The sequence below is a fragment of the Ahaetulla prasina genome, chromosome 5, assembly GCF_028640845.1.
Source record: "Ahaetulla prasina isolate Xishuangbanna chromosome 5, ASM2864084v1, whole genome shotgun sequence".
NCBI classification, from domain to species: domain Eukaryota; kingdom Metazoa; phylum Chordata; class Lepidosauria; order Squamata; family Colubridae; genus Ahaetulla; species Ahaetulla prasina.
Window position 1 is genome coordinate 137543889 of NC_080543.1, and position 21175 is coordinate 137565063.

At 45.9% G+C, this 21175-nt stretch overlaps 1 protein-coding gene across 1 annotated transcript in view; it reads left to right on the forward strand.

The window, feature by feature from the left end:
* GTF2F2 (general transcription factor IIF subunit 2) overlaps window positions 1-20730 on the forward strand; it is an 80295-nt gene extending 59565 nt beyond the window's left edge. The window contains exons 7-9 of the mRNA XM_058186157.1: window positions 8157-8256; window positions 11957-12100; window positions 20342-20730. Coding sequence (XP_058042140.1) covers window positions 8157-8256; window positions 11957-12100; window positions 20342-20461 — 364 coding nt within the window. The 3' untranslated portion in view covers window positions 20462-20730. The remainder of the gene's footprint in view (window positions 1-8156; window positions 8257-11956; window positions 12101-20341) is intronic.
* Window positions 20731-21175: the final 445 nt, after the last annotated feature.

Below are 21175 nucleotides of genomic sequence, written 5' to 3' on the forward strand. Positions count from 1 at the left end.
CCAAGTGGGGAGAGTGGCAGATGGCTGTGGATTGGATGGGGAGGGGTTGGGGCGGGTTGCAGGAAAGGGGGCTTGATTTATGCTTCTTCGTGCCTGAATTTTCAGCCTTCCCTCCGAGCAGCAGCAAAGATGGATTTGAGGAGAGATGGTCATAAACAAGTCAGACACTGCAGAACTTCATCCTTTCATTATTATTCCTATCGGGAGATCAAACACTTTGTAGACATATCTTGATGGCAGGGTTAACCATACACAGTTAATACCTTTGGCACTTTGTTTGTGTTCCTTTGGACTTTTCCTCCTGATGTTTGTCCTGCTCCCCATAAAAACCTCCTTTCTTTCCCCTCACAGGAGAAACGGAAAACCAATCGTCATTTTAAGACTACCAATAAAGGAGAATATTTGTAGCTCAGGGTTGAAATGACGGGTCCTTGGTGCTTTCTGGGCTTGGTGGGTTTTTTTGCAGATGTTTCATTATCTAAGTAGGTAATATCATCAGTGCTAAACGGAAGTGCAGTTTGGGGAGAGGAGGAGGAGGAAGAGGAGGAGGAGGAAGAGAAGGACTGGGGGGTCCTTGATGCTCTCTGAGCCGGGTGGTTTTCTTGCAGACTTTTAATTATCCAACTAGGGAACATCATCAGTGCTAGAAAGGAGTGGGGTTTGGGGAGAGGAGGAGGAGGAGAAGGAGAAGGATTGTGCGGTCTTTGGTGCTGTCTGAGCTTGGTGGTTTTCTTGCAGACATTTAACTACCCAGCTAGGTAACATCATCAGTGCTTTGAGTAGTGAGACATCTGCAAGGAAACAGCCAAGCTCAGAGAGCACCAAGGACTCATTTTAAAAATGCACAGAACACAGAGTGGTAAGTAACCGGTGTATATTTCCAAGCAATTCCTAAAGGTGGTTTTCTTGCAGACATTTCATTACCAAACTAGGTAACATCATCAGTGCTAGAAGGCAGCAGGGTTTGCTCCATTCTCCTAAAGCTAGCTTGGACAAGAAGCCCAGTCGATACCACAAAATTTTGCTATTCTGTTCCCCCACTTGGCCTCTGGTGGCTCAGACCGGTAAGACAGTCTGTTATTAACAGCAGCTGCCTGCAGTTACTGCAAGTTCAAGCCTCACCAGGCCCAAGGTTGACTCAGCCTTCCATCCTTTATAAGGTAGGTAAAATGAGGACCCAGATTGTTGGGGGGGCAGTAAGTTGACTTTGTATATAAATATACAAATAGGATGAGACTATTGCTTTACACAATGTAAGCCGCCCTGAGTCTTCGGAGAAGGGCGGGATATAAATGCAAATTTAAAAAAATAGCTATTTTTCAACAATAGCCTTACTACAGCTTGGAATGGTTAAATGCCGTGAGATTTTTAGCGCCTTCATTAAGAGCTGTCGTCTTCCTGTAGCTGATGCAACGGTTTCATCCCCACGCCTCTGTTTTTGCATCCGCTAATATCGATATGTAATCAGAAATGGTCTTGCTAATTCCCAGTACAAAATTAGGTGTTCTTCGAAGTTTTTCAGGGGGGCTCCCCCCTCCCTCCCCAAATACACTCCTGGCATTGTTCAATTCCATTCCAGCTTGGATGTATCACGCCACAAGATGTCTGTTATCCTGATAATAAAAGTCAGGAAAATAGGAGCCGTTTAATGACTCACCGCTCAATCTGGATGCTAGCATAGGAGGCATAAAGGATATCATGGTTTTTGAAGCATTGTGCTTTCTGAAATCCTAAATCCTTTTTTACATTTCTCCCTGCCTCCCCGGAGGAAGAAGTATTCCAGATTTTATCCATCGAGAAGGTCTTCAAGTAATCTCCTTAGGAGATAATAAAAGATGGAAACCCCTTCTGAACTTTGTGCTTGAAGTGGAAAAGAATGAAGTTTTGATTTTGGGTTTTACCGATTGATAAATCTTTATAGAAATGGCTTGCTTATATTATTATGAAAACAAAAAGTTGTGATTTGATGTTAATGCCTTAATGCAACAGAGAGAGAGAGAGACGGAAGTCAATGTTTTTTCCCCCCCGTTCTTCCTCACGTCTTTTCTTCCTCTTCCTCCCCACCGTTCTCCTATTTACTTTTGTATTTTGCATCTTATTTTATTTTGCAACGGTATAAAAACGTTAAACTAGGAGATAATAGCAGGAGAACCCCATCATGCCTTTCAACTTCTGTTGGTCCAGAATTGGCAAAATAATGCACAGGTGGTCTTCTACTTATGACTGCAATTGAGCCTCAAATTTCTGCGGTTTGCTTGAACGAGACATTGGTTCAGTGAGTTTTGCCCCATTTTACAGCCTTCCTTGCCACCGTCGTTAAGCGAATCATGGCAGTTGATAAGTTAGTAACCCCGGTTGTTCAGTGAACCTGGCTTACCCCCATTGGCTTTGCTCATTACAAGGTCGCAAAAGGAGATCATTTGGGACCGCCCTGGACACAGCAATGGTCATAAGTATGAATCAGGTGCTGAGCGTCTGAATTCTGTTCACGTGAGCTGCAAAGGTTGTGACTGTGAAAAAACGGTCATAATTTTTTCAGTCCCTTTGTAACTTTGAACGGTCGCTGAACTGTTATAGGTCGAGAACTGCCTGTGTTAAATAAAGGCAAACAAAATACAAGCATTTTTTTCAGTTGTTTTTAACCCCAATAATATATCTGACCTCGAATAGTTTGAGATCTCAGATCTGTGTGTTCCACATCATGCTGACATCCCCCCGGGGGGGGGGGCGGGATTTGTCCCCCCCTTCCCAGCTACAGTATATAACCTGTAGCAGCAATTAATAATGGCAATTAAGGCCATTGCATATTGAATTTCTTACCTCCCGCACGGTGACCATAATGCCACAGAAACCTAATGTGGAGTTTGCCAGTTGTTTTAGCAAGCAAAAGATGTATCGTATTTTTCGGAGTATAAGATGCGCCTTTCCCCCCCAAAAAGGGTGAAAATCTGGGTGCGTCTTATACTCTGAATGTAGCCCCGCCCAGCTTCTCAAACGGAAGTTTCAGAAGCTGAAAAAAGCCTCTGAAACGGAGCTTCAGAAAAAAGCCTCCGAAGGAGGTTTCATAGGCTGGGGAAAAAAAGCAAGGCGCAGAGATCACAACCAACAAACCTGTTGCTAAAATTCACCTCTGGGAACAGCTGATTGGGGGTTATTCCAGAAACTGATCCACCCATCAATCAGCTTTTTTCTTATTTTTCCCCAAAAATTTAGGTGCGTCTCCCAAAAATACAGTTGTCAGTTTTGGAAGGCAATTTTCTTTTTTGCTTCAACTGCCACATATTTTAGCTGGGGGAAGTTGGGAGGGGGTTGTTGTTGGAGCGGTAGAAAGTTAGTCATAACAACATTCCGGATTCAAGGACATCCAGCTGATGGAGACTAGACTGTATCCAATTGAGTGTGAAGAGTTGACTAGACAATGTGATGAACTTGTGGGTGTGGGGCAGGGCTGTGAACTGTCAACTGGGTGTGGAAAACCTGGAAGCTTTCAGTTTCGGGTTTTCCCAGCTGTGCCAACATGACATCTCTAATAAATTGGAACTTTGAGGAACCTCAAGCCTCAGAGTTTTATTTCGTTGGGGGGTGTTCCTTGGAACCCTGACAACAGTATTTTGGAGAGCAGAAAAAGTCAATGTTCTATTTGCAGCTGGAAAGAAGACAACTGCCAGGGCTTGGGAATAAAAAAATGTAGTATGAGTAGTCCTTGATTTGCAACAATTCATTTAGCAACCGCGAACAATGAACAGCGCTGAAAAAGGGGTTTATGGCCGTTTTTCACACCTAGGACCGCTGCAGCATCCCCAGGGTCACGTGATCAAAATTCACACACTTGGCAACAGGCATGTACTTACGATGGCTGCAGTGTCCCGGGGTCACGTGAATCCCCTTTGGCGAACTTCTGACAAGTCCAGTCAATGGGGAAACCACGTTCACTGAACAACCTTGTGGCTGACTTAACAGCTGCAGTGACAACGGTGGCAAGAAAGTTAGTCAAACGGGGCAAAACTCACTTTAACAAAATGTCTCACTTAGCAACGTAAATTGTGATCGTTAAGTCGAGGACTACCTGTACTGTTACTTGTGTTGCTGCAACCTTTAACGAGGCCAAATGGTGTTTCAGTGGTGGCAGCAGGTTTTCTGAACCAAGCTCTCGCCTCCGATGGGCTACCTTGCAGAAAGTGTCGAAAAACCATGAAATTTGGGGATTTCATTCGAACCGTGTAGCAGGCACAGAGCCATTTTCTCGCTGGCTGAACAAAAAGTCTAACCCGTCATTTGAAAAAGCAGAGGAGGCCGGGGAGACAGCAGCTGATTCTCTTTTGAAAACCTGAGTCATTTTTCCAAGAAGGCGCTTCGTTTCCCAGTTCACAAAATACCCGATTGTTTCTCTTGGCACTTGGCAGTTTCTGAGAGGTCTTTCATGTTCCATCGACCGCAGTACACAATGGCACGTCCAAAAACAAAACAAAACAAAAGATTTTTTTTCTTTTACACCTTAAGTTCTTTTAAAGTTTGTTTTCTGCACAGAAACTGGGACATCTTTTTTTGTTTGTTTGTTTGTTTCAGGACTAGCTTTTCAGAACTAAGTTTGTTGGGACCAAGGGTGGGATTCAGCCGGTTCAGAGCGATTCAGGAGAACTGGATGCTAAATTTACATCTGGTTTGCCAAACCGGTATTTGCAAGGACTGGTTGGCCCCACCTACCCCTCCCCTCCCCTCCCAGGAGTCTCCACGCAGTCCGCTTTGGATGCCAGGTAAGTGTAGGGCCCGCGCGGAGGCTCCGGGAGGATGAAAAACGGGCTTCCCGGAAGTCTGGAAGCGGGCCCCTTTCTGGAGCACAGGCGAGGCCATTTTCGCCTTCCCGGAGGCTCGAGGAAAACCTTCAGAGCTTGGGGAGGGTGAAAAGCCCTCCCCCCGCCATGGTGCAGGACGCCGAGTAGGCCACACCCACCATGGCCACGCCCACCCAGCATCCGGGCAGAGAACCCATTTGTTGTGTCTGCGCCCCCTGAGCCGGGCCCCCTGCCAGAAAGTGACTTGGAAAGTGAGGGGGAAGGGCCGTCAGGACTTACCTCGGGAGCACCGGCTTCCCTGGCTCAGCTCCAGGAGTCAGAGGCAGGCCAGGTGCAGGAGATAACAAGGCCTCCGTCCCCCCAGGCCACGCCTCCAGACCCGCCTGATGGCAATCAGGCCTGGCTGGACCCTAGCTTTCGTAGGCAGGAGAGGCGGGAACAACAGAAGCAGGGGTGGGCCAGGCCTAGGAAGTGCTGAGTCATGGAGCCACACCCCACAGGATATAAAACCAGCAAGCGCTGCTGTGCCTCTTTGTAGCAGGCAAATCAACTGCTTAACTAAGAGCTGAAGTACTGTTTGACTCATCGGCGTCGAGGGAGATAACAGAGACACTTGGCAGACGTTCGCTATTCTGCTGCCAGAGCTGATAGTGCCGGCTAATTAAGCCATCGCTCGGATGGAGGTGAGGGGGGACAGAACACCGTTGCTAAAAGTTTTGAATCCCACCCCTGATTGGGATGCTACTCACATATGGCTTGTTCGACAGCATTATGCCGAATATGTGTGGGACACTTTTCTTGCAAAAGATGAAGAGTTTCCTTAGGCAGGTGTGTGTACACAAAATGAGAAACCTCCCCAATGTTGGTAGCTAAGGTTTGGTTTATCTGCGCTGAAAAGTGCATTCAAAGACAGTCTTAAATGTCTTGAGGACCTTAATCTCCCCAAACCCAGCATTTTTTCTTTCTTTTGTTCCACCACATCCAATTCTTGGACAAGTCCTATCCAGCTGCCTGGAGAAGCCCCTGAAGATTTTTTTGGCAAGCTTTTCGGAGGTGGTTTCCCACGGACTCCTTCCTAGAGCTGTGGGGTGGAGCGTGTGCACCTGCAGGATCAGGAGTGGGGAGGATTTGGCCAACTCAAGAGAGCCTTCTCAGAAAAAAGGCCTAAATTAAAAGATTGCACCGTTCCAGCAGGATGGAGAGAGAGGGGAAGAGGTTTAGGGTAGCTACAGCCTAGATAGAATCTTTTAGGATATGTCTAAATTTGGAAACACTGAGGCAGGTAGGGAGGAAGTCTTAAGCGGGAAATTAGCCTCGAATCCTTGTGCAGTCACAAAAGAAGGCAAGCATTCGGGAGATTCCTGTATTATAGGAAGAATGCAATAAAGTAGTTAGCTTGAACTCTATGAGTGTGGATCTGGTTGTTGGCGCCTGACAATCTAGTACAGGGGTCCCCAACCTGTGGGCTGTGGCCCACTACTGGGCCGCAACCTATTGGTCACCGGGCCGTGTGAGTAGCTGGCTGGTGCGCCTGTGTGCGTGTGTGCATGCACAGCCCCACTTGTGTGAGCATTGTCGGCGCTCGTGGCCCCAGTCATGCGAGCATTGTGGTGGGCGCTCACGTCCCCATTCGCACGAGCAACGGGTGTTCATATGCACGTGCACTGTGCCTGCCCCTCCCACAAAACCATCCCCTCTTTCCACCCTCCCATCCCTCCAAAAGGTTGGGGAACTCTTATCTAGTAGGTGAGAAAGTTATAGCTTTACTTTGGCAAGATTCTGTCCGTTGGGTATGAGCAAATAAAGGATTGGGCTTGATTGGACCTCACTGCCTTCTCTTTTGGCGTGGGCTCAGTAGACTAAGAGAAATGACAGACCAAGGTCATGCAGATGGCTTTGCGCCTAAGGCAGAACTGGAACTCACGGTCGCCCAGTTCCTAGTCTGATGCCGAAACCACTACCTCAAAGAAGCTCCTTAGCCTTTTCTTTGCCATTGTTAATAATATAATTGTACTGTTGCACTTCTCTTAGAATAATAGAGTTGGAAGGGACCTTGGAGGTCTTCTAGTCCAACCCCCTGCTTAGGCAGGAAACCCTACATCACTTCAGACAAATGGTCATCCAACATTTTCTTAAAAACTTCCAGTGTTGGAGCATTCACAACTTCTGCAGGCAAGTCGTTCCCCTGATTAATTGTTCTCACTGTCAGGAAATTTCTCCTTAGTTCTAAGTTGCTTCTCTCCTTGATTAGTTTCCACCCATTGTTGATACCATTTCTCTTGCATCTTTAGAATAGAATAGAATATATTTTTTTATTTTTTTATTATCTTAATTTAAGAGTTTCTTAATTTCCTCTTAAGAAAGAGGAAATACTGTATGTCTATGGAGATTCTCAGTCATCCAGGTCAGGGTATCCCCAAAGGTGGTCTTTCAAAGAGCTGCTGGACTTTCTTGGTTTTTCCTTGAAGACGTTTCGCTTCTCATCCAAGGAGCTTCTGAAGAATCTTCTGGGTTGAATGAGAAGCGAAACGTCTTCAGAACTGAAGAAGCTTCTTGGATGAGAAGCGAAACGTCTTCAAGGAAAAAAAACCCCAAGAAAGTCCAATTTATTTATTTATTTATTTATTTATTTATTTATTTATTTATTTATTTATTTATTTATTTATTTATTTATTTAGATTTTTATACCGCCCTTCTCCCGAAGGACTCAGGGCGGTGTACAGCCAAAGTATAAAAACAACACAATGTACAATTAAAACAAAAACTTAGAACAAACATAATCCATAAATGGCCAAAATTAAAAACAATCAAATTTAAAAACCTTTAAAATTTATAAATAATAACCCCGATTAAAATTGTTTAGAATTAAAAGTTTAAAATTAAAAATCCAAAAATTTTGGAAAAAGCCCCTTTAGGGAAGACTGCGCTAAAATGTTCTAGGAGAGCTTGCAGTCCCAAAGACTCCTATTATCCCCCCCGTGGTTGATGGCACCAGAGAAATCTTAGGGTTTCTTAACATTTTTCACGCTGTAAAGTGACAATTTCCTTGTTCTCGATGCCTCGAAGAGAGATTTTACGGTGCCTGCGTATGTGACGTGTTTCTCTGCTGCTTCCCCTGAGTTGTTTATCTGCAAGAAATCAATCTTCTCGTCTAACAGTAATAACTGTGTAAGGTTCCTTCCTCCTCCTCAGAGAAAAGGCCTCCGAGGCCTAATCCGAAGCGGTATTTTACCCTTGACGAATTTGCTCTTTGATCTGCATTGTTTTACCAAAAAAATTTTAGACACTCAGAATGATGCGCGGGACTCCTTAAGGAGATGCCCTTCTTCATGTCTTCTCTGATGTTGCCGTTTCTTCCTTCAGGCTGCAGATAGAAGAATCCTCCAAGCCGGTAAGCTGGACAATGCAGCTGGACAAGGCCGTCACTACCAATTACAAACCGGTGTCTAATCATCCATACAACGTGAGTTGCTTCCGACCTTTCCTTCTGCTCCTTCCACGGGTGTGAAAAGCGGTCATAAGTCACTTGTTTTTTCAGTGGCATTGTAACTTTAAACGGTCACTAAATGAACTGTTGTAAGCCTGTATTTTTCTTGCAGAAAACCATCAGTAGCTTAGGATAGGATAGGAAAGGATAATAGAACAGAATGTAGAATGTAGAATGGAAATAGAATTAGAAGAGAATATAGAATATAGAAGAGAAGAGAAGAGAGATTAGAATAGCAAATAGAAAAGAAAATAGAAAGGAAAGGAAAGGAATGGAATGGAATGGAATAGAATAGAATAGAATAGAATAGAATGTAAAATGGAACGGAATAGAATAGAATAGAATAGAATAGAATGCAAAATGGAATGGAATGGAATGGAATGGAATGGAATAGAACAGAACAGAACAGAACAGAACAGAACAGAATAGAATAGGAACAGAATAGGAATAGAGGAGGATATGATAGGACAGGACAGAATAGAATAACAGAGTTGAAAGGGACCTCAGAGGTCTTCTAGTCCAACCCCTGGTCAGGGAGGAAACCCTATACCCGGGATGGCAGACCTATGGCATCCGTGCCACAGATGGCACATGGAGCCATATCTCTGGGCACGCAAGCGTTGCCCTAGCTCATCTCCAGTGTCCATGCACACATGGGCCACCTGATTTTTGGGCCTTCCGGGCCCACCGGAAGTCAGGAAACGGACCTCTGTGGAGGGCCTGTTTTTGCCCTCCCCAGGGTCCAAGAAAGCCTCTGGAGCCTGGGGAAGGTGAAAAACAGGCCTACCAGGCCCACCGGTAACCTTTTTGCCATTGGGTGCCAAAAGCTGGGGAGCACAGGGGTGGGTGGGTGGGTGTCATGCGCACATGCGCAGGGGCTTGGGGCATGGCGGGGCATTGAATTATGGGTGTGGGCACGGGTGTGTGTGACACACACATCCCCACACTCCCCCCGCTTTTGGCACACAACGGCAAAAAGTTTAGCCATCACTGCCCTATCCCATTTCAGACCAATGGTAGTCCAATCTGTTCTTAAAAACTTCCAGTGGTGGAGCATTCACAACTTCTGGAGGCAAGTGGTTCCACTGGTTAATTGTTCTCACTTGGTTCTTTTTTAAGACTAAGTCTTCTTTCTTTAAAAGAAAAAAAGAGTTAAGGCCCTTCCATTCTTATTTCCTTTCTCGGATTCTTTGATGGCCCATCAGCCATCGCTTCCTACTAGGCACGCCCAAATTGGAAATTTGCACTAAGAGGAGAGCTACAAATTTACTGCACACTCGACACATCACACCCGCAATTATTACAATCGTTGTTGTCAAGCACCACTCGGGGGGGGAGGGGTCTCCTCCTGTCTGTTTGACTGGCACAGCTTCTCTGGAGAAAACCTGCTGTGCAGGTTACAGTTCACCTGATGAAACAGCTTCGGTGGCAACTCTAGGCCATTGGTGGGAGACGATTGGGAAAAATGGATCTGGGTTCTAATTGCCCCCCAATCACTTGTCTGCCTGGAGATAACGCATCCAGACACCAGAATAGCCCTGCATCTTGACCAGTCAGATACCTCTGGGAGGTGGGGACACACCCATGTCATTCATTCCCACGGAATTGGAGACAAGCTACCTCCAGAGCAGAGATAATGGTGAATTGAGCTTCTACTGTGGCTTGTTCTAGCACAGGGGTCTCCAACCTTGGCCACTTTAAGACTTGTGGACTTCAACTTCCTTAGCTTTGCTGGCTGAGGAACTCTGGGAGTTGAGGTCCACAAGTCTTAAAGTAGCCAAGGTTGGAGACCCCTGTTCTAGGAAGCAATTCCTCCACTCAGATGGAAAGTCCTTCATTCCCATTTTAAGCCCTTCTGCTGTAAGGTTCATTTCGTGCTCTGAGAAGTCCTGCAAAAACAAAGGTAGGATGAGAGATGGCCCAACGGGACTTTTTTCAAGAGGCAACTGGGCTTGCTTGGGTTTTTTCCTTCGAAGACGTTTGGCTTCTCATCCAGGAAGCTTCTTCAGCTCCGACTGGATGGTGAAGGAGGGAAGGATTTATGTTCCTTGCAGTCATCTGGTCATTAGCGCTGTCTCTGAGGGTCACTGATTCCATTCTCCGTTCAATCAGAACTGAAGAAACTTCTTGGATGAGAAGCGAAACATCTTCAAAGAGAAAGAAAATCCAGTTGCCGCTTGAAAAAAACCTGGATGACTGAGAATCTCCACAGACATCTACCATTAGAGATTTTTAGCAATATAATGAGATAATTGTCATTCCTGAAGAGAATTGGCTGCTGTTGCAAAGACATATGAAAATATTGGGGTCCTTGGTGCTCTCTGAGCTTGGTGGTTTTCTTGCAGACATTTCAAGACCCAACTAGATAACATCATCAGTGCTAGTAGGGAGAGGGGTGTGCGGAGAGGAGGAGGAGGAAGAGAGGGAAGAGAACTGTGTAGGGTCCTTCATGCTCTCTGAGCTTGGTGGTTTTCTTGCAGACATTTCATGACCCAACTAGGTAACATCATCAGTGCTGTAAAGGAGTGGGGTTTGTGGTGGTGTGGTGGAGGAAGAGGTGGAGGAGGAATGACAACGGTGGGGTCCTTGGTGCTCTTTGAGTTTGGTGTTTTCTTGTAGACGTTTCATTACCAAACTAGAGAATGGCATCAGTGCTAGAAGGGAGGCGGGTTTGTGAAGTAGAGGAGGAGAAGGAGGACTGTGGGGTCCTTGGTGCCCTCTGAGCATGGTTGCTTTCTTGCAGAGGTTTCATTACCGAACTAGGTAATATCATCAGTGCTAGAAGAGTGTGGGGTTTGTGGAGAAGAGGAGGAGGAGGAGGAAGAGGAGGAGGAGAAGGAGGACTGTGAGGTCCTTGGTGCTCTCTGAGCTTGGTTGTTTTCTTGCAGACATTTCATGACCCAAACTAGGGAACATCATCGGTGCGAGAAGGCTTTGTTAGAGCAAGCCCCATTCCTTTCTATCACTGATGATGTTACGTAGTTGGGTACTGAAACATGTGCAAGAAAACAACCAAGCTCAGAGAACCCCAGGACCCCACAGTTCAGTCCTTAGCTACAAATATTCTCTTTTGTTGCTACATTAAAATTGGTTTTTGTTTTTTTGGGGTTTTTTTTGCATTTCTATCCCGCCCTTCTCCAAAGACTCAGGGCAGCTTACACTGTGTTAAGCAATAGTCTTCATCCATTTGTATATTAAATACAAAGTCAACTTTTATTTTACCTACCTTATAAAGGATGGAAGGCTGAGTCAACCTTCGGCCTGGTGGGACTTGAACCTGCAGTAATTGCAAGCAGCTGCTCTTAATAACAGACTGTCTTACCAGTCTGAGCCACCAGAGGTTTGTTGTGTCAAGGGTGGTTTTGAATGTCACACGATTGGGTTGAATTGCTTGATGGGATCAATTAAACCTTTTTTTAGAAAACTCAATTAAACTCAGTTCTATCAAAATATCCTAAAATCCCTCTTTGTGCTACCATAAAAGTGAAGAGAGTTTGATTATTTTTGTTGTTGCGGTTAAAAATCTGTATTCTTCTTCTTCTTCTTCTTCTTCTTCTTCTTCTTCTTCTTCTTCTTCTTCTTCTTCTTCTTCTTCTTCTTCTCCTTCTCCTTCTCCTTCTCCTTCTCCTTCTCCTTCTCCTTCTCCTTCTCCTTCTTCTGTTATTTCAATTAATAGATCGAGTATGACAAGAAGAAGAAAGAAGATGGAAAACGGGCCCGGGCTGAAAAGCAGCAAGTACTGGACATGCTATTTTCTGCTTTTGAGAAGCACCAGTATTACAACATCAGAGACTTGGTGGATATAACCAAACAGCCAGTGGTAAGCAAATGCTAAAAATAAAAACATGAGCTGAAGCCACAAATAGCTTTATTGGGTACAATCCCAGAAAACATAAATGAAAAATATCACAGTTTACTAAGGTATAAGCTGACAGTTGCGAGGACAAATTATGTACAGTGTTGGAAAAGAGGAATCACAGAATTGCATAGAAACCTAGGGCTGGAAGGGGGCCTCAGAGGTCTTGTAGTCCACCCCCAAGGCAGGAGACTTAATTCCATCCCGATCAAATGAATGTCTAATCTTTTCTTGAAAACCTCTAGTGATGGAGCACCCACAACTTATGGAAGCAAGTTGTTCCACTGATTGTTCTAGCTGTCAGGAAACGTCTCCTTAGTTCTAGGATAGATCTCTCCTCGTTAAGCTTAAGAGATATTTTTTAAATGTTCAGATTTAATTTGAAAAAAGATTCAACCTAGAAATAAGGAGAAATTTTCTCATGGGGGAACAATCAACCAATGGAACAGAAGTTGCCTTCGGAAGTTGTGGGAGCTTCATCACTGGAGGCTTTCAAGAAGAGACTGGACTGCCCATCGGTCAGAAATGGTATAAGGCCATGATGGTGAACCTATAGCATGCGTGGCCAAAGTGGCACAAGGAGCCACGTCGTCTGGCAAGTACGCCTTTGCCATTCCTCTTCTGGGTTTCTGGCGCACATGCGCACGCGATGATCAGCTGGCCTTTGTGTGTGCAGCAGTGCCAGAAACTGGAAGAGCTGGTCTTCCGTTTTCCTGCCTCAGCATGTGCGCCAGCCAGCTGATTGTTGCACATGCATGTGTGCCAGTAACCAGAAGATTAACTGGCCACCGTGCATACTTATGCTGGAAACCAGAAGTTCGCTTTCAGGCGTGCGCATGCGCCCTGGGCAGCTACTTTTCCGGGTTGCGGGCCAGAAAGCATTCACACTCTCTTTTTGGCACTCGGTGCCGAAAAGGCTCCCCAGCACTGGTATAAGTTTTTCTGCCTGAGCAGGGGGCTGGACTAGAAGACCTCCAAGGCCCCTCCATCTCTGTTATTCTGTTAAAGAAGAGTCACATTCTGTAAAGCTCCTTGCAGTCCAGGGGACTCTCAAGAGCCTTCTCCAGCACCCTAATCTGAGAACATCTGTAGACGATCCTTCACCGTGTCACCTACTCTCACACATGGTGAAAGTTCACCACCACAACTTAACAGTTGACAAAGAGATCTTTGTCAGGGGGTTCATTCTGCAATTACTGTTGTGACCCAGGCCCAAGTAGGTAGTAGGAAACTCAGTCAGTTTAAAAACAAACAGACTTTATTAAGAACAACTGAGAATTACCTCATTCTCAGCGTTGTCCAAACTAAATCAAAGCAAATTCTTCCTAACACAATTCTTCAGTCTTATCACCAACCTTGGTCTCATTAGGCAACCTGCCAAAGGCCTTTCTTGGCAAAAGTCCAGAAGACGCCGATAAGAAACAAATGCAACAAGAGAAAGCTATCAATGTTGTTTTCCGGCAAAGAGCCCAAACACCGTTGCTGGTCTTTTAAGTCTTATGGGAGGGGCCAGTCATCTCTTGGCCCTACTCCCAAGTCGTCCTCTTTGCTTGAGCTGCTCTTGCCTTCTGGCAGCTCTTCTCATGCGTGCATTAGGAACAGGCTCCTCCTGTTCCTCTGCCTCACTACTGTCAGCCTCTGGAGGCTCTGCACATTACTCCCCGATGGCCCTGGCCCCACCTCTGCCTCTGATGCAGAGCCCTCATCTGGGTCTTCCCTGGCCTCCAGGAGTGGCCCATGTTCTTCCTCAGCCTCATCGCTGTCTGACTCCATTGCCAGCTCCGCAGGCTGCTGGCACACCACAACAATTGCCTCCAGTGACCTCGGCTTAGTTGCACCGTATATGTTGCATCAGTCCACTTGCCTCTTCTGCGTTTGAAGGGTGTGGAGTAGCTGTTTAGGAATCCACCGCTACCTATTGAAATGTTTCTCCCGCAGCTGTGAGCTGTTGCTCTGGAGAAGTCAAACCATAGCTATGTATTTTATTTCTAGGCACCGAACAGGCTCTCAGCCTCCCCTCCGGCAACTCCTGTTCAAACTCCTTCGCCTCCTACAAACTGAGATGCTACTAATTGTTTTGTTTCTCTGTGACAGCTGTTGGTTTTGCTCCTCTCCATAGGAAGGCAAGAAAAGAGGAGAATATTGACGCAGAAGCCGGGAGTTGGTGTGGGAGGGATTGGAGTGGATGAGAGTAAATTTTAATGGATTTAATTTTTTAATGGCTAGAGCAGTGGTAATCAACCTGGTCCCTACCGCCCACTAGTGGGCATTCCAGCTTTCATGGTGGGCGGTAGGGGTTTTGTCCGATACTGAAGCACTTTCCTTTTTTTTTTTTAATTTAATATTCTTTTTTAAAAAAATATCATAGCATTATTTAAAAACATTTTCATTAGGTTTTCATAAAATTCCCCGTGATAATTTAAATTTCTGAAAATATACTATTTGTATCGCCCGCGCATAAGTTTAGTTCGCGTTACGTAAGTGAAACTAAATGGCGCTATAGTGCGACCGCAAACAAAAGAGCCTCGTCCCAGAATAACTCGCGCATCTCCCCCCCACACCACCCAGCTGTAACAGACAAGCAGAGCTGGTAGCCGGCGCCCCCCGCAAACCCAATCCACGATGCGCGAGAGGCATACGCAGACGATGATACATGGCGCATTACTGTGGAACCGGTGGGCGGTTAGAAAATTTTACTACTAACAGAGATACAAAAGTGGGCGGAAGGTCTAAAAAGGTTGACTAGCCCAGGCTAGAGTAATGGAACGTTAATTTTGAAGGCTAAACAGAGACAACGACTGATCAAGTCCGGCATTCTGAGTTCTCCCAACTTTTCCCACCTGTCTCTCTTTTGACTGGCACTTTGGAAGGAGACACGCCCTCGCTTGCGCTTGGTGAATTTTACGCATTGTGTGATACATGCAGTCCACAACTGGGCCCAGAATTTGGGGGGAGGGGAAAAGGAATTTGGTTAAGTGGATTCTGTCCCATTTTCACGTTTGTTAAGTGAATCCCTGCCGTTGGGAAGTTAGTCACCCAGTCCTTAAGCGAATCCGACTTTCCCCATGGACTTCACTGGATGGAAGGTCGCAAAAGGGGATCGCGTGACTCCGGGACTCTGCGACCGTCATAAATACGAGTCAGTTGCCAAGCGCCTGAATTTTGATCACGTGACCACGGCGATGCTGGGATGGTCGTTTGAGTGAAAAACGGTCCTAAGTCACTTTTTTCAGCGCCGTTGTAACTTCGAACAGTCACTAAATGAACTGTTGTAAGTCAAGGACTCCCTCTGTGTAGTATCCACAGAACGTCTTCAGAAGTTCTTGGGATTCACAGTTGAAGGTGTGGCTGTGGTGTCGGCAATGCTTGAAGCTTCCCACGGGGTTCTGTGAGACAAGCCGAGCTGTTAGCAAAGGGAGACCTTCCCGAGGCTAAAAATGTGTCTGTGGAACTACCGACCACTGGAGAGAAACTCTCCAGAATGCAACCCCCACCTCCCCGTTTGGCTTCTGCAGTCGAGAATGTTCCTGATCTGCTTTGGCAGCAATGATCACTTGTAAGATTTGCAGTAACTGATGAAGGATCCTAAGAACTCAGGAAGGGCAAGAGGAACCGCTGGGGATTTTGGGTTTCTGGCTTGTTGGGCCGGGTGGGAGGAGGGAATGTCAGTTGGTGCCCTTGAGGACATTCTGTCTCTTCGGTTGTCCTTCCATGTCTGGAATTGCCATCCGATATCTCATTGTTTGTGATAGGAACCCACGTGAGACCATCCCTGCCTCTTGCCATGTTCATCATTCTTGGCCTTTGAGACCATGGATGACTCCTTTTCTTTCTCTTTCTCCTTCCTCCCTTTTCCTTCTCCCCCTTCTCCTCTGTCTCCTTCTCCTCTTTCTCCTTCCTCCTCCTCCTCCTCCTCCTCCTCCAGCTCTTCTTTTTCAGCTCTTCTTCTCCTCCTCCTTCTCCTCCTCTTCCTCCTTCCCTGCTTCTCCTCCTTCTCTTTCTCCTTCCTCCCTTTTCCTTCCTCCCTTCTTCTCCCATTCCTTCTCCTTCTCTTTTTCTTTCCTCCCTTTTCCTTCCTCCCTTCTCCTTCTCTTTTTCCTTCCTCCCTTCTCCTTCTCCTCTTTCTCCCTCCTCCTCCTCTTCCTCCTTTTCCCACTAGTGCAGGTGATCTTATTTTTTTCTAAACCAACTTGAGTGTGGATCCATTAGTTGTGACAGGGACATAAATCTAAGCAAGTGATAAATACAGGTCTCCTTATTAAGTATATGTTTTACTCAAAGCACCCAGTTGCAGCTCCCACATCTTTAAATTGGAACATTCCTCCTCTGGAAAGTACATTTTCTTCTAAGGATAGTTTTTTCCTGCTTGGCGAGGCCAGGCAATTGAAATGTCCTTTAATTAATCAGTTCCTCTTAATTACTGGTTTCATCACATTGTTTCTGTCTTTCCTTTTCTTTGACATCGGCAAAAGCCTGTCTGACTGCAGAAGAAAACAGAAGGAGGGGAAACCAGTCATTAGTGGTGGGGGGGAGAGAGAGGGAGGGGAAGAGAGAGGGAGGAGAGGGAGAGAGAAAGGGAGAAAGGAGGGGGGGGAGGGGGGGGGAGAGGGAGAAAGGGAGGGGAAGAGAGAGGGAGGAGAAGGAGAGAGAGAGGGAGAAAGGGGAAGAAAGAGGAGAGGGAGAGAGAGGGAGAAAGGGAGGGGAAGAGAGGAGAAGAGAGGAGGAGGAGAGAGAGGGAGAAAGGGAGGGAAGAAAGAGAGAGGGAGAAAGGGAGGGAAGAGAGGGAGGGGAGAGAGGAGAGGGAGAGAGAGAGAGGAGGAGAGAGAGGGAGAAAGGGAGGGAAGAAAGAGAGGAGGAGAAAGGAGGGAAGGAAGAGAGAGGAGAGAGAGGAAGAAAGGGAGGAAGAGGGGAGGAGGAGGGAGGAGAGGAGGGAAGAGAGAGGAGAGGAGAGGGAGAAGGAGAGGAAGAAAGAGGAGAGGGAGAGAGGGAGAGGGAGGAGAAAGGGAGGGAAGAGGGAGGGGAGGGAGAGAGGGAGGAGAGAAGAGAGAGGGAGGGAGAGAGAGGGAGGAGAAGGAGAGAGAGGGAGAAAGGAGGAAGAGGGGAGAAAGGGAGGAGAAGAGGGGGAGGGAGGGGGAGAAAGGGAGGGGAAGAGAGGGAGGAGGAGAAAGGGAGGAAGAAGAGAGAGGAGAGGAGAAAGGGAGGAGAAGAGGGAGGGGAGAGGAGAAAGGAGGGAAGAGAGGGAGGAGAGAGAGAAGAGAGGGAGAAAGGAGGGGAGAGGAGAAAGAGGGAGAGGAGAAAGGGAGGGGAAGAGGGGGAGAGGGAGAAAGGGTGGGGAAGAGACGGAGGAGAAGGAGAGAGAGAGGGAGAAACGAAGGGGAAGAAAGAGAGGAGAGGGAGAAAGGGAGGGGAAGAGAGAGGGAGGAGAAGGAGAGAGAAAGGAAGAAAGGGAGGGGAAGAAAGAGAGGAGAGGGAGAAAGGGAGGGGAAGGAAGAGAGGACAGGGAGAGAGAGAGAGGGAGAAAGGGAGGGGAAGAGAGAGAGGAGAGGAAGAGAGAGGAGAAAGGAGAGGAAGAAAGGGAGGGAAGAGAGAGGAGAAAGGGAGGGAAGAGAGGAGAGGGAGAGAGAGGGAGAAAGGGAGGGGAAGACAGAGAGAGAGGGAGAAAGAGGAGAGACAGAGGAAGAAAGGGAGGGGAAGAGAGAGGAGAGGGAGAGAAAGACTGAGTCTATTTACAGCAGGGGTCTCCAACCTTGGCAACTTTAAGACTTGTGGACTTCAAAGCAAAGCTGGCTGAGGAATTCTGGGAATTGAAGTCCAGAAGTCTTAAAGTGGCCAAGGTTGGAGAGCCCTGGTTTAAAGGGCAAGGACGTATGAGAAATCAGTAATTCCCAGCCCTGCTGAAAGTAGAATGAGAGAGTGGGAAGAGACCCCGGAGGCCTTCTGGTCCAACCTTCCGCTCAGGCAGGAGACCCTACGCCAGTCTGGCTGTCCAATCTCTCCTTAAAAAACTTAGTACCCTTCTTTAAAAAAAACGGTTAACAAAAGAGATGAAGACAATTGTTTCTTCGCCTGGAGGATGCTGCAAGAGACCTCCCTGCATTATAGTGGTACGGGAAGATCATAGCATCCTAGGAGCACAGGGTCGGAAGGGACTTGGAGGTCTTCTAGTCCTATCCTGTTATTCCATCAAGGGCAAATGATTGGACAAATGTCCAGTCTCTTCTTAAAACACCCCAATGATGGAGCACCCACAACTTCTGGTGGCAAGCTGTTCCACTGGTTAGTTATTCCCATTGTCAGGGAAATGCTCCTTAATTCCAGGTTGCTTCTTCCTTGAGTAGTTTCCATCCATACTTTCTTGTCCTGCCCTCAGATGCTTTGGAAAACAGCTTGACTCCCTCTTCTTTGAGGCAACCCCTGAGATATTGGAACCCTGCTATCATGTCTCCCCTAGTCCTCCTTTTCATTAAACTAGACATACCCAGTTCCTGCAACCGTTCTTCATATATTTTTAGTCTCCAGTCCCCTAATCATCTTCGTCGCTCTTCTCTGCACTCTTTCTAGAGTCTCAGCATCTTTTTTATAGTGTGGTGACCAAAGCTGGATGCAGGATTCCAGGTGTGACCTTACTAAGGCCTTATAGAGTGGTATTAGTACCTCCCTTGATTGTCCAGTTTCTCCTTTGAGAGGAGCCTTTTCTGTTTCTTGCTTGCCAAAAATTTTTATTTGGGACCCGTGTGGTCAATTGCTGCCCCCTCGTGGAGGTTGTTGCGATACTGTGTGAGCAATATGTGGAGAGTGCAGCTAAATTTGTTCAAATTGCTAAAGGGGACTAACGGCTTTAAATATTTGGAGAGCGGGCATCCTGAGACACACAGAACTCACACATCTGAAGCGTTGGCTGCTTTGAATCTGCAACTGTTCTGGAAACCAGCAGAGGAAGTGCTTACAATGAAGATCCAGCTGGCTTCTATTAAGCCAGATGTTAAAAGAGATTTATATCTGGCTTCATCATCATCGTCTTAGCTGCTGTCTATCCACTGCAGGCAGGATGAAGGCCTCTGGCTTAATAGGAAGAATTCTAGTCTCATTATTTTTTTTTAGGAAAAATACAGCTAGTCCCCATTAAAAATTGTGCAAACACGTAATTGGTTTATTGTCCATTTAAAAAAAAAAATATTTCAATTTTAAATTGAAAAGACATTCAACCTACGGTAGTACTAAGGAGAAATTTCCTGACAGAACAATCAACAGTTTGCCTCCAGGAGCTGTAAATGCTCCAACACTGGATGTTTTCAAGAAGAGACCGGACAACCATTTGTCTGGAATGGTAGAGGGTCTCCTGCTTGAGCAGAGGGCTGGACTAGAAGACCTCCAAGGTCCCTTCCAATTCTGTTATTTGTTCTGTTTTCTATATATTGATATTTACTGCATTAGAAATTAGAGAATACCAGAGTTGGAAGGGACCTTGGAGGTCTTCTAGTCCAGCCCTCTGCTCAAGCAGGAGATCCTCTACCATTCCAGACAAATGGTTGTCCAATCTCTTCTTGAAAACATCCAGTGTTGGAGCATTTACAGCTCCTGGAGGCAACTTCTGTTCCACCGGTTAATTGTCCTCACTGTTAGGAAGTTTCTCCTTAATTCCAAGTTGCTTCTCTCCTTGATCAGTTTCCTTCCATTGTTTCTTGTCCTGCCTTCAGGTTCTTTGGAGAATAGCTTGACTCCTTCCTCTCTGTGGTAGCAATAGCGGTTTGATAGTTTGGGTCCACAGTGTTGGTAGATATGGACCCTCTCATCTGAATTATGGGTGATTTGGGTGAAGTTTATATCCTGTTGATCGGTGATAATGAGCTCACCAGCTTCAATACGGGTATAGAACAGGAATCTCCAACCTTGGCAACCTTGGCAGCAAAGCTGGCTGAGGAATTCTGGGAGTTGAAGTCCACAAGTCTTAAAGTTGCCAAGGTTGGAGACCCTTGGTATAGAAAGCCACTTTTCTCAACTTCCTTTCCCCCCACCCCTATTTAATTCAGAGGAAGAAGAAAAATGAATTGACCTCCACCTTCAACTTGGTGTAAATGTACGTCTTTGAAGGGAGATTGTCCTTGGGGGGTCTGGAATAGGGGATATGTTGGATTCAACATAAGGCATGTTGAATCCTTTTGCTCATACTATGTGGTTCAGTCAATCTCTCTTGCTTTCTTTCAGATCTATTTAAAGGAAATTTTGAGAGAAATTGGCATCTACAATTTTAAGGGGCCACACAAAAGCACTTGGGAACTTAAACCAGAATACAGGCATTATCAAAATGAAGATAAAAGCGATTAGCAGCCAGGAAGCTGTCAACTTTGAAAGCAGGAAAAAGAAAACCCCTCACCATTAAACGAGTAAGCTTTTCTAATCAGCCCTTTGTCTTCCTTGACTTTTAACAGATTTTTTTCTGGAATGCTACCTAATTTTTTTTGTGGTATGTTTATTGCATACAAATTATTTATAGAATAAACTTGTATTTGGGTTTTTAACTTATAGCCTTTTCTTGTAGCTTCTTGCATTTTATAAAAATATAATCATGTTAATAAAATCGAGTAGAAGTTTTATTTAATCCGGGGCTGAATTTATCCTATTACGACTAGCCTCTTGAGCCAGCCCATATATTGAACAATAGAGAAATCTGATAATTCTTTAAAGATGAATAAACACATTTATTCTACAAATTGTTTACCTTTAGGGACCCAAGTTATACTTGTGTTTTTGTTGCAAATGACACAGCTACACTTTTGAAAACTGTTTTCCAGGAACATACTACGGGATGGGGGAACAGCCTTTGCATGTTTGCTTATCAGAATATTTAGAAATGGAGCAATTTTCAGTTGGCCATAAATAGTTTTTAGCCAAGTAGAAGAAACTTTGCATTTAGACACATAAGTTAAAGGTAAAGGTTCCCCTTGCACACACGTGCTAGTCATTGCCGACTCTAGGGGGCGGTGCTCATCTCTGTTTCAAAGCCGAAGAGCCAGCGTTGTCCAAAGATGTCTCCGTGGT